Here is a 13,291-nt window from a genome sequence, read left to right on the forward strand (position 1 = left end):
TCGGGCTGCATGTCTGTCAGCACCTAACCAGGACTTACAAGACCCGATTCTTCTACATCACAAGTTACCAGATGTGACTGTTGTCAAAATCAGCACGTAGCTCTGATTTATCAAATCAGCATGTTGATCTGATTTGTCAAAATCTGCACTTACTAGATCTGATTTATCAAGATCAGCACGTAGATCTGCTTTATCAAAATCAGCACCTACAAGATCTGATTTATCAAGATCAGCAAGTACGAGATCTGATTCGTCAAAATAAGCACCAACAAGATCTGATTTTTCAAAATCAGCATCAAAAAGATCTTATTCATCACTAAACATTTATCCTGTTCTTCTGCTCCTGTTAACTGATATATTGCGTGATAGAATATCAAAACAAAATTAATTTAGGTTGGTGTGTGAGATATTTAAAATATTTTGGTTTAAATCAAGTCAGATAAAATCAGATAAAAGCATTCCTCATCCAGATATGCCTGGGTAATGTGGTAAACTGATCCTGTAGATACCTTTTATAAATAATTTGATATTCGTACAAATATCTGGTTGAAATGAAACAAACTGTCGATTAGATTGTTCACCATCCACTTTGGGTCATAATGGTTGGTGTCAGAGGTCATACCTGGTTCACAGCAGTGATGTGAGCTTACATTGTTTGACTCTGTTTTGGTAAAGCCTTGTACACAGCTATGTACACAACAGAAATTACACAACGAAAAAATGATTTGATTTTCTTTTTTCTGTAAAATGTGCGTTGCAAATGAGCAAATGCTTGCATCGCCCTGGGTAAGAGCGTCTGTTAAATGCCTGTAATGTGATGTATTTACTGCAACCTGGATGGCTTAATGTTGAAGAAAGGGGTGTCCAATCTTATCATTTCCACATTAGATTGGACACCCCTAGTGCCATTTAAACCCTCAAATAAATGTGTGCATGTGTGTGGAACAGGAAGAATAGACACTCACTCAACTGCCTCACATAAGAATGACATTGATAAGAATGCATTTCATTCATAACTTAATATTTATTGGTACTGTAGTTTCTTCTATTTGTGATAATTGTTATGGACTGTTTTCTCTTTTTAGCTGCAACGACCACGAATGGGATGGAGAGGTTAGTACTTTTTGAGCATGTGTTCGGAATGCAGCCAAGATACTATTGGGCTACACGGACCAGAAAAATAAAATAATATAAAAGATATCATATAGTCTTTCAGACAATTTAACACATGTAAATCTAAATTTGGTAACATAAAACAACATATAATACAAGCAGAGAAATGAAAGGGAAAAGTCCTGATGAATTGATAACTTACACAATCTTTTAAATTTTATTTACATTCAGAAAGCATCATTTCAGATCCTCTGTTACTCTGATTTTTTCTCTCTGATTACTCCCTCTTATCTATCCTTAATTCCCTTATCCATGCAGCACCTCCATTCTGTTTCATTGCATTCATAGCCAAAGTTGCTAAGTTTTATATGAATTCAGAACATTTTGTATAGAAACCTTTTCTTTCTGTCCATATGCTTTATGTTTGATATGTTTAATATCAGTTGTATGTAAGAAGCCACAATGGAGTGTTACATTTTTTGGCGAACCCTTAATTGCATGGAGCTGTGTGTGTGTGTGTGTGTGCACATGCATGTGTGTGTGTGTGCGTGCGTGTATGTGTGAATGTGTGTGTTGTGTCTGCGCGTGCGTGTGTGTGAATGTGTGTGTCGGTGTGTGTGCGTGCATGTCTATGTGTCTGTGTGTACATGGTATGTGTGTGGGTATGTGCATGCGTGTGCGTACGCATGTGTGCGTGTATGTGTCTGTGTGCGTGTGACTATGCATGTGGGTGTGTGCATGTACGTGGTGTGTGTGTCTCTGACTTTGTGGCTAAGGCTTAACTCATGAAGGAGTGGTAGTACAATGGTGGCTGGAGAAGAAAAAGTAATGGAATCAGAGCACTAACAATGCATCTTTTAATAACCTTTAAACTACCATTGATTGTGTTTTTGCTAGCTTGCCAATTTGAATATGGGCCAGCTTGCACTAGCCAATTAATTTACAGTATATTTCATAGAATGTGTGGCACTACACTGGACATTCGTTCAGTTGGTTCAGCTCTGTTACCAGGGACGGGTTCAGGATGATCATCAGTTATACAGACCTCCCTCCACCCCCGCGTTGCTCAGGCCAACGCCATTGTAGTGGGGGTGTTCTACAAATAAGGCATGATGTTAAATGCTCTGTGTAAAAATGAACATAGGTGATACAGAGCATGGGCAAGTGTAGGCCTAAACAAACACACACACACACACACACACACACACACACACATGTACACAGATTCACAGAGAGCTCTTTCACCATAAGATGCGCTTGAGGGGAATATTTATGAGGGTCATGTTCATATCCCTGTCGCGATATCTGAAGCAGTACTGATAAATCTGTCATGACATCTGAAACATTACTGACATGCTTTTCACAATTTGCAAAGCAGTCCTGCCCGTCACAATATATGAAATCGTACTGAAATTGTCACAAAATCTGATATGACTTTTGTGATATCTGAAACTTTACTCACACATGTCTGTCATGATATTTAAAACAGTACTTTTCTGCTTTTAAAAACAGAACATTTTTTAGTACACCTTATGATGAAAGGAACCCCAGTGATGAGACCAAATGCAAAAGACAGTGCGGATTATGAAGTACAGGACACAAAACAAACGATCACAGTCATACCGAAAATAAGTAGATTAAAGACAGTGGAAATGGAAAGGATGCTTGATCCCTGACTGCGCATGTGCAAATCGAGACAAGCATCGGTGTGAAGCAGAGAATATGCAGGATGCTAACGCTAATGCTACTGCACATTCTAAACCCATGTCACATGACTGCCGTACACATGGTTCAACTGCGATATCATAGAATGCCTCTAACCATCTGATATAATATTTCAATTTCTATAGCTTGAAGCCTACAGATCTCTGTGATTTGGCCAGTGCAGTAATGGAAATATATTAGGCTATAGTTCTTCCATACAGGTACAACAGTTATACACAAGACACATTAAATGTAGACATACACACTTTGTAAAGGGACAGAGAAACAAATGGATTAAAAAATGAACACAACATAACAAAATATAAAACATTTATCATGACTCAAGAACATAACAATCACATTTAATGTATGAATTTGAATACACAAATATAAAGTAAATCTGGTAATCAAAAAATAGTAACCTTGTATGAACAAAAAAAGTAGAAAAATAATAAAGAAAATTTGATGACAATGAAAAAACAATAATAATTGCTAGTAAGACACTTTTAAATTAGATTTCAAAGACACTTAAATGGCAATAATAATAATAATAATAATAATAATAATAATAATAATAATAGCTGCACAAAATAATGGGCAGGGGCCAAGCATTAGGGCCACTGACCCATAGAAGAGGTCAGAGGATGGAATGTTGTGGGACTGTACACACGAAAATGAAGCTAAATATTCTGTGTTCAGCTTGCCATGCCTTACTGCAATTGTGTGAAAATATGCAGTACTTCAGGAGATAAGAATCCTCAATTTTTCTCTTACACACAAAGCTTTACTTTGCAGTTGCTATGAAACCCATTAAAAAGTTCTGCTAGAGGGTTATAGCAACAACAACAACCGGTAAACAATGATTACGGCAACCGCAGCCAATAAATAATAATCCATCCTGGGACATCATCTCAAATAATCACCCAGATGCCTTTTGGGACAGGAAGTTCACAAAGAGCTGAGCTGACATTCAGTTTCATTTAGAAAACGTTTGGTCCTAAATGATTAATGTAATGTAATGTAATGTAATGTAATGTAATCATTAACTACAAAAGAGCCTTGACTGGGAAATACTCAGGCACTTCACCAGAGACTGAATTCAGACCTACAGCAACACAGCATCAGCTGTCTAGCTATGACCTTTCAAAAACCGAGGCAGTGTAGTCCTGGCAGTCATTGGTCATCTCAAACAACAAAGCTGTGAAAAAATTCTTATTTTTAAATGAGGAGCTGGACCTGAAACTGACTCATGATATAAATCTAAGTCATGTGTTTATGTTTTTGGAAGTGCACTACCAAATAAATGACAAGAAATGACACAGCCGGCAGATTGCCTATTGAAATCTCAAGCAGCCGCCATTTTGACCTACAGACCTCCTTCTGCTGTCACATCCTTTCCCCTCAGAGATTTGTGAGTATTTATAGCCATTTATTTTTAACATCTAGAAACCAAAAGGAAACTCAGTGCAATAGCAACATGGTGTTACCACACTGTTTAACCAGCAAAAAAAATGTGACTCAAAATTATGCAATATCGTTAAAAAATTGTAGCAATTTTGCATTAAAACCAGTCTAGTCAAGGCTTTTTACTAGGCACATGCTGACAAATTTTTTTCTTAATATAAGCTTGAAAAATGTGGTGCGATTGCAGAGATTTTCTGAGTTATCACTGTCATTTCTAAAGCAACAGAGCAACAGTAAGGATATTAACAATCAAAATGCTTAAATAGAGCAGACAAAAACAAGAGACCCCCATGCCTCTATGGTACTTGGTCCCCAGAAATAATAACCAGGACAAACGCAACAGGGTTTCTATGGCCCTGAAATGAGGATGGCAAACATTTTAAGATGCTCAGTTCATACAGAAAGGGCCCATAAAATGATCATGGTTTGATGAAACTTAACTATATTACACTCAAGAGGTTTACCATGTTTAAAGTCCCCATGGTCCCCATCCTCTCTCTTTTATCATTTTGATCCCTCTCTCTCTCTCACTCCTATCAAAAATGGCTGTATTACTATATTAACAACAACAGCATTTTGTTCTATTTTACTGCATGGAGAACAGGGTTCTGTCTGGCAACTGCAGTATCCACAGGGTTCCGTTTGGCTACTGCAGTGTCAACAGGGTTCTGTTTCATTGCTGTAGTAACAACAGGGGGTCTATTCTATTACTGCATTAACATCAGAGTTCTTTTTGGTTACTGTAGTGACAACAGGGTTCTGTTCGGTTACCATCGAAACAACAGGGTCCCGTACTGCTACTGTAGTAATGACCCTATTATGTCTGTTGTACTCTTTCTGTCCTTTCTCTCCCAGAAAAACAGGTCCTCATCTTACTGGAGGGTAAGTACTGATGTATTATGTGTGTAAGAGACACGAGGGTGAACAGAACACATGGAGTTCTGAGAGAGAAGGGGTGTTAGGCTTCTGAAATGTCGTTAAAGTACACTCTGTAAGCTACCTGGAGAAGGCCAAGCCGGACTTGTAAACGATTTGCAGGACAGTTAATTAGACGCGAGTACCGGTTTACTGTCAACCTCACAGGAATGTCAGCGCTTTCCCAAGTCAAAGTCGAGACGTCACTTTCAGTCCACAGCGTCGGAGTCGGTCCCAGAGTTCGGAGTGTGAGTCCCCCCCCCTCCCCGTCCCTACGGCAGTGTGTCAGAGAGGAGTGTGGACGTGAAATCGGTCTGTGTGTCAGTGTGAGCTTCTCGGTCAGGGCTGAGGGTCAGTGTAGTGTTGGGTCAGTCGGTGTGTGCAGGTGTGTCTGCGGGACATTAGGCGGTCTAATTGCCTCTGCCCATAAGGTTTATGGAGTTGGGGTGGCCCATGCCGGGCGGGACCATGGCGGAGGGGTTGACCGGGGAGGTGGCCCCCGAGCTGTCGGGGCCCCCGGGGCCCGGGCCGTCCCGATGGCCGCTGTACTGGCCGATGAAGGAGCCGTCCTCGTTGAACTGGATGTCGACGCTGTCGCCGTACTCCGCTAGGCTATCGTCACTCCCCAGCTTGCTTTCCACGCACAGCGACGGCTGGCTGGGTGTTCGCTTCTCCTCATTATCACTACGAGAGAGAGAGAGAGAGAGAGAGAGAGAAGGCAGGCAGGCATAAACAAGGCAGTTAAGCATTCATAAAAACCTAATATATTGAGATAGTGACAAAGAAAAGACACGCGGATGCTAAGATAGAGGAACATACAAAGAGATTACCAATCACACAAAGCAGAAGAGATACAAACCACTCAAAGAGGTACACACAAGCAGCCAATCATTCACAAAGACACAAACAAGAACAGCCAATCACAAAGACCTACGTGCAAACAATTAACCGCACAGAAAGGTCAGACACAAGCAGCCAATCACCCAAAGTTGATGCACAACCAACTAATCAGGAAAACAGATAAAGACACACCCAATCACACACAGTGTGACAGACACAGACAGCCAATCTCACAAAGAGAAACTGTCAAAATTGGCCAGTCACACAAAGCAACAGAAAAACGCAAGACAAAACACAGACACAGTTAACATACCTTTCAAGAGATCTAAGAAGCAGTGTGGAAGCGATCAGGGAAAAAAGCAGGCATGAGGATGGGGAAGCCAGAGACACCCTCTCCTTTAACACTAATTAAACAACTCTGTTCTTAAATACTGGCATGTTAAATGTAGCATTCTGATATAAATACAATTACAAACTAGGCATTAAATATACAGACAGAGTCAAGATTATAAAAAATTCTACAAGAAGCCAACGAAACCCAATTTGAAAACACAGTAGTCTTGGCACATGTTATATCTGCTTGACAGGTCAGCTTTAGACCATACAAGAAAACAGAGTCTTATGAAATGTACAGCACACAGATCATTGATTAAGAAACTTTAAGGTTTGTTATTTTTCCAGCTGAAGAGAACTCAACCAGGAGCACTCCATCAAGCCTGGACCTACACTCCAAAAGGATGGCTGCCTCCATCCCCTGACTAGGCAATCTCTTCCACACACTGACAACTTAAAGTAATGTAATATATACAGTATATACAGTGAGCTCCATAAAAAAGAGCTCCATATTTTTTCTTAATTTAGCTCTGCACTTTACAATTTTAAATTTGCAATCAAACAATCTACAGTAACACGTGTGGTTAAAGTGCACACTCTCAGCTTTTACTTAAGAGTGTTTTTATTCACTTTTATTTTCACCATTTTTTTATACGTAGCCCCCCATTTCAGGGCACCATAATGTTTAGGACAGGTAATGTAAGGTCTTCCTTGGCCTACCAAGCCCTTTGTGATTAATGAGCTCACCAGTGCTCTCTTTCTTATTGATATTCCAAACAGCTAATTTTGGTAAGCCAAATTTTGGTTTGGCCTATGTCTGTTTTTGTCCCTCATAATGGCTTCCTTGACTTTCATTAACCCATCTCTGATCCACACATTGACAAACAGCTGGTCCTCATGTTGACAAGTGCCAATAACTCCAATAACTCTCCAAAATAAATAATAATGCCAGACACCCGAAGGCAATCAAAAACCTAGAATCAAGGCTAGATACTGCAAGCTCTTTTATACCTGCACTAAGGAAGCAACAGAACACTTAATTAGAAACACCTGTGAAGCCAGCCATTTGTCCCAAACATTATGGTGTCCTGAAATACGGAGAATATGTATAAAACGTGCTGTAATTTGTACATATTTGTCCTTTAATTTACCAGGAAAAACATAACTGAAATTGAAATCTCTTTTACTATGTGGAACTTGCATAAAACTCAACATGAAAGATGATTGTAAATTGTACTTGAATATTGTAGAAATAAGCACACTATGATTTTATATGGTATAACACATAAATTCAGCATTAATAGGGATAAGATAAAATATAAAACCTCTTTGCAAAAGTATTTTGTCATGTAAAAAGGTTTTTTTTTAACTAAATATGTCCCAATTAAATGTGTCTATAAAGTACAATCAAATGGTGGAGGTGTAGGTTACTTTGCAGGTGACATAGGGCTGTAAGCCATAATACATGCAGAATACATAGATGCAAATTCATATCACAGACATGGTTAAAATACTGCCCATTCATGAGTATGGACGGTCTGAAAGTTGTTTCCCACTCACACACCTGTACTCCCCAAAGGTGTCGTCCTTCATGGGCCGAGCCTCGGAATCTACCTGCCCCTCTTCCTTATCCTTCACTGAAAGACAGAGAGCCAGAGACACCTCACCATTGCTGTCGGCTACTGTGAGCGACTGTGAAAGACCATAGGAAATACTGACTATGAAAGACTACAGGAAATTCTGACTGTGAAAGACTATAGGAAATACTGACTATGAAAGACTACAGGAAATGCTGACTGTGAAAGACTATAGGAAATACTGACTATGAAAGACTACAGGAAATGCTGACTGTGAAAGACTATAGGAAATACTGACTATGAAAGACTACAGGAAATGCTGACTGTGAAAGACTATAGGAAATACTGACTGTGAAAGACTACAGGAAATGCTGACTGTGAAAGACTACAGGAAATGCTGACTGTGAAAGACTATAGGAAATACTGACTGTGAAAGACTACAGGAAATGCTGACCGTGAAAGACTACAGGAAATGCTGACTGTGAAAGACTCTAGGAAATGCCTATAAGTATTTTTATAAACTTCCTGTAAACTGCATGCAAGCTTTGATTGTTCTTTTACAGTGAGTGCTGCGTTTTACTGTTACTTTTGTTTAAATTTCTATCGCTTTGTTTCAGTGTGGCTTTGTGCGGTCTACGTGCGCTGAGTAAACCTCCGCACGCCGTCTGCAGCACGTTCACCAGGCTCAAAGTGCAGAGGGCGGAGTCTTGCGGTGGAAGATGGCGCCGTGGCCCAAGCGCTTACCTGAATACTTGCCGCCCTTGCTCCTCTTGATGAAGCACAGGATGAGCAGAATCAGCAGCAGCAGCACGATGGCGCTGATGAGGCCAATGAACCAGCCCTGAGTGGCAAAGCCCCCCTGCACTTCAGACAGGCCTAAGAGAGAGAGAAGGGCGTTACAAACACAAACTAAAGGAGACTCACATAAACAGAGTGAGTAAACAACCCAACTGCCATAGAAGGGTTGACAGCACAAATAATGAGATCAGAACAAATAATTACATCAAAATTGAAAGTGAGATCAGCACTGATAATGAGATAACGACTATTAATGAGATCAAGACTGAGAATGAGATCAGCACCGATAATGAGAAGAACACTGATTGCGATCAGCACTAATAATAGAACTAGGGCTGATAATGAGCATAACGCTGATAAGGAGATCAGCACTAATAACTAATGAGATTAACGCTAACAATGAGATCAGCACTGACAGAGATCAGCACAGATAATGAAACTAACACGGCTACACTCAGGAACTCCCACACTAATATACAGTCTGTATAACACAGGTACACACAGGAACTCCCACACTGATATACAGTCTGTATAACACAGGTACACACAGGAACTCCCACACTGATATACAGTCTGTATAACACAGGTACACACAGGAACTCCCACACTAATATACAGTCTGTATAACACAGGTACACACAGGAACTCCCACACTGATATACAGTCTGTATAACACAGGTACACACAGGAACTCCCACACTGATATACAGTCTGTATAACACAGGTACACACAGGAACTCCCACACTGATATACAGTCTGTATAACACAGGTACACATAGGAACTCCCACACTAATATACAGTCTGTATAACACAGTTACACACAGGAACTCCCACACTGATATACAGTCTCTATAACACCGGTACACACAGGAACTCCCACACTGATATACAGTCTGTATAACACAGGTACACACAGGAACTCCCACACTGATATACAGTCTGTATAACACCGGTACACACAGGAACTCCCACACTGATATACAGTATGTATAACACAGTTACACACAGGAACTCCCACACTGATATACAGTCTGTATAACACAGGTACACACAGGAACTCCTGCACTGACAGATGTGTAAAACAGGCATAGGACAGGTCCCGTTAGACGCAATGTTACCTGGCCCTTCCGTCTTGATTTCCTTGGCCCAGTGCGTTTTATTGCTGAAGATGATAGTGAAGTTGTAGTGGGTGCCCGGTTTCAGGTCATCGATCTTGTGGAAGGACTCAATAGAGTTCACCGTTTTGAAAATCTTCTCAGAGCCACCTGACAGAGACATAGTTATACACAGAGATTACAGCACGGCAGAACCACACAGCTCTCAGTGGCAATCTAAGAATAATTCTGGGCCTCATTTTACAGCACATGCTAGTATTACCTGCATAATTACACTATAGGTACAATGTAGATAGAACGTGCACACATGTTATTGAACTTCAAATGTTTGTTTTTAAGTTCTTACTTTGATAGTAATTGTGGGCAAAAAAAATCATATAGCTAGTTATCATTTTAGGATTGTTGCTGCATTAATTCTTCACACACATTTTCAAACAGGTTTCACGATTGTAGGTGGATTGTAAGAATATTATACATGGAAGTTACACAGTGCCTACTATAATTACATTGCAATTACATATAAAAATATACTATCTAATATTACTAAGTACAATAGATAGATAGATAGATAGATATTATATTGTCCACTTTTGTGGAAATTTGCCTTTGGCTTCACCATAGTTACAATAAAAACAAGCAGTCCCAAAATACAGGCTACAAACAGCACAATACTAACAATATAGGTTTAGACAACACAGGCCACAAACAACCCAGTACATAGACAACACAACACAATTATCGAACGAAAGGAATGAAACAAATGAAGAATAACTATCTAAGGACTTGCCACCTGCACTCTGGCATACTTGCTATGCGCTTACTTTAATCTGTGTGTTAACCATAACCCGTTTAATACTTTATAGAGCTGCTTGATATCCCGATATTATGTTTAATACTAACACCCCTGCAATGTGTAACCCTAGTGGAGACAGAAAGGGCTCTCTCTGTGTAAGTGGGCTCTCTCTCTATGTCTGTGCTCGTTTCTCACCATTGTTTCTCTGGTACTGAATGTGGAACTCCACATTTCTGTGCCTCTCTCCTGGCACCCAGCTCAGGTTGACGTATGTCTCTCCGACAGACGTGCTGATATTGCTGGGAGGGACTGAAAGAGAGAGGGAGACCGAGAGAGAGAGAGAGAGAGAGAGAGAGAGAGAGTGGGAGAAAACAGTATTAGACATGTAACTCTGTCCTCCATTTCATAAACTTTCCTTGCAATCCATTCTTATCCAAGAATTGTGGGTGCAAGCTTTTCAATCTAGTCCAGCACTACGGGATCCAGTTCAAGATCAGCCAAACTAATGATGATCTACAATAAAGACACTGATCTGCTGAATGGGTCATATGAGAGGGTTATACCAGCCCTTTCCAGAAAACTGAGCCATAGTTGCACTAAAACCTGGTGTCACAAAATTAGCAAAACTGAATCGGACATGCCCTAATTTACCAGCACCTCACATTACTGCTAGTGTTTGACAATTGTGCCTTGACTGTTAAAATAGGACCCTATGTGCTTCTTAAATTCATTACTGAGAAAAGCATCATCATGCAGTTCTACCTCCGTCCAGCAAGGTGGCAGCGTCCTTCGTGATGGCGTCCCCGTCTCCAGCTACAGTTCGGCCTCGCAGATAGAAGCGGTACCAGCTTTGAGGATTCAGAGACTGGAGAGTGAAGTGAGAGGCTGAGGGATCCTCAATAGTGACCACCTGCAAGGGGCTGTCGTTACTCGAAACAACTGAGGAGAGAGAGAGAGAGAGAGAGAGAGAGAGAGAGAGATTGGGTGGGCAGACATGGATGTAGGTTAACGTAAACCTTTTTTTATTAAATGCGGACGCTGTTGCAGAAATATACAGGTAGGCAGGCAGGCAGACAGACTCACTCTCTTGGTACTGGAGCAGGTATCCCTGCAGCACCCCGTTGAGCTGGGCAGGTGGTGTCCAGTGGAGGGTCAGCTCTGTCTCAGTGGGACTGGTGAATTTCAGGGAGGCAGGAGGCTCAGGCTCTGCAGACACAACCGCACACACATTAGCCCACTCGCAACACACCTATACTGACATATGCTAAAAATATACTGTAGTACTGTATTACATTTAAATATGTATTACGGTACTACAGGCACTCTATATATTTATATATAGAAAAACTTTGCTTAATATAGTGATGTGGAAAAGAACATAACTAAGGACATAACTAACCCGCATCTCGTCCTTACCGTGTCCAAATAGAAAAATATAACCTCTTACAGCTCATAATAAACATTAATTTTGCTTTGTAATTATTTATTCAACTGAAAATAAGCAAGCATGCTTATATGTAATACATTCTTTTTGGATACAGTGAAACATATAGACGGGTGACAAATTAAAGGAAAAACCAATATAAAGTGTCTTAGTGAGGTACTGGGCCACCAGAATAGCTTCAATGTGCCTTGGCATGGATTCTACAAGTCTCTAGAACTCTACAGGAGGGATGAAACACAATTCTTCTTTTTGGTATTTTCATGACGGTGGTGGAGAGCGCTGTCTAACACATCGGTCCAAAATCTCCCATAGGTGATCATTTTTGGTTGAGATCTGATGACTTCAAAGGCTATATCATACGATTCACATAATCTTCATGCTCATCAAACCATCCAGTGACCCCTCATGTCCTGTGGATGGGGGCATTGTCATCCTGAAAGAGACCACTCCCATGAAGATAAAAATGTTTCACCATAGGAAAAAGGTAATGACTCAGAATAACTTTGTATTGACTTGCAGTGACCCTTCCCTCTAAGGGGGTGAGTGGACCCAAACCTTGCTGGGAAAATGCCCCCCACAGCATAACAGAGCCATCAGACCCCCTCACTGTAGGAGTAAAGCATTCAAGCCTGTACCGTTCTCTTGGTGTACGCCACACATGCACTTGCCCACTTATCAAGAATATGGTGAAGGATGACTCATCTGACCATATCACTGCTTCCACATCCCTGAGAATATACAGTGGGCTCCAGAATTATTGGCACCCTTGATAAATATGCACAAAAAATGCTAAAAAAAAAAGCTAAACTAAAAAATAGTACAGTTATTGACATAAGCTTTATTTTCCAAAATGTGTAAACTAGTGTGCTTGATTAATGATTCATTCGAATCAACCAAAGTCTTACATTTTTTAATTTAAAAAAATATTTCCCAAAAAACAGGTTCCACAATTATTGGCACCCCTGGTTTAATGCTTTGTGAAAACACCCCTGGCAAAGATGACAGCCAGTCTTTTCCTATAATTTGTGATAAGTTTAGAGAACACATTTTAAGGGATTTTTGACCATTGCTCCATGTAGAACTTTTCAGAATCATTGATATCTTTGGGGTTGCGCTTATGGACCCCCCCTCTTCAGTTTAGACCACAGGTTTTTGATGGAATTTAAGTCTGGAGACTGAAATGGCCATTGGAA

The 13,291-nt window shown here is 40.4% G+C and overlaps 1 protein-coding gene across 2 annotated transcripts in view; it reads right to left on the reverse strand.

The window, feature by feature from the left end:
- Positions 1-1,751: 1,751 nt before the first annotated feature.
- Positions 1,752-13,291, reverse strand: part of LOC118211460 (neural cell adhesion molecule L1-like) — a 53,170-nt gene continuing 41,630 nt past the window's right edge. The window contains exons 22-29 of one of the 2 annotated variants that reach the window (XM_035388677.1): positions 11,738-11,860; positions 11,417-11,593; positions 10,850-10,963; positions 9,865-10,011; positions 8,691-8,822; positions 7,934-8,006; positions 6,350-6,361; positions 1,752-5,880 (exon numbers count right to left, since the gene is read on the reverse strand). In XM_035388677.1, coding sequence (XP_035244568.1) covers positions 5,607-5,880; positions 6,350-6,361; positions 7,934-8,006; positions 8,691-8,822; positions 9,865-10,011; positions 10,850-10,963; positions 11,417-11,593; positions 11,738-11,860 — 1,052 coding nt within the window. In that variant the 3' untranslated portion in view covers positions 1,752-5,606. The remainder of the gene's footprint in view (positions 5,881-6,349; positions 6,362-7,933; positions 8,007-8,690; positions 8,823-9,864; positions 10,012-10,849; positions 10,964-11,416; positions 11,594-11,737; positions 11,861-13,291) is intronic. The other variant, XM_035388678.1, reaches the window with a different exon arrangement.

This window comes from Anguilla anguilla, chromosome 13 (genome assembly GCF_013347855.1).
Source record: "Anguilla anguilla isolate fAngAng1 chromosome 13, fAngAng1.pri, whole genome shotgun sequence".
NCBI classification, from domain to species: Eukaryota; Metazoa; Chordata; class Actinopteri; order Anguilliformes; family Anguillidae; genus Anguilla; species Anguilla anguilla.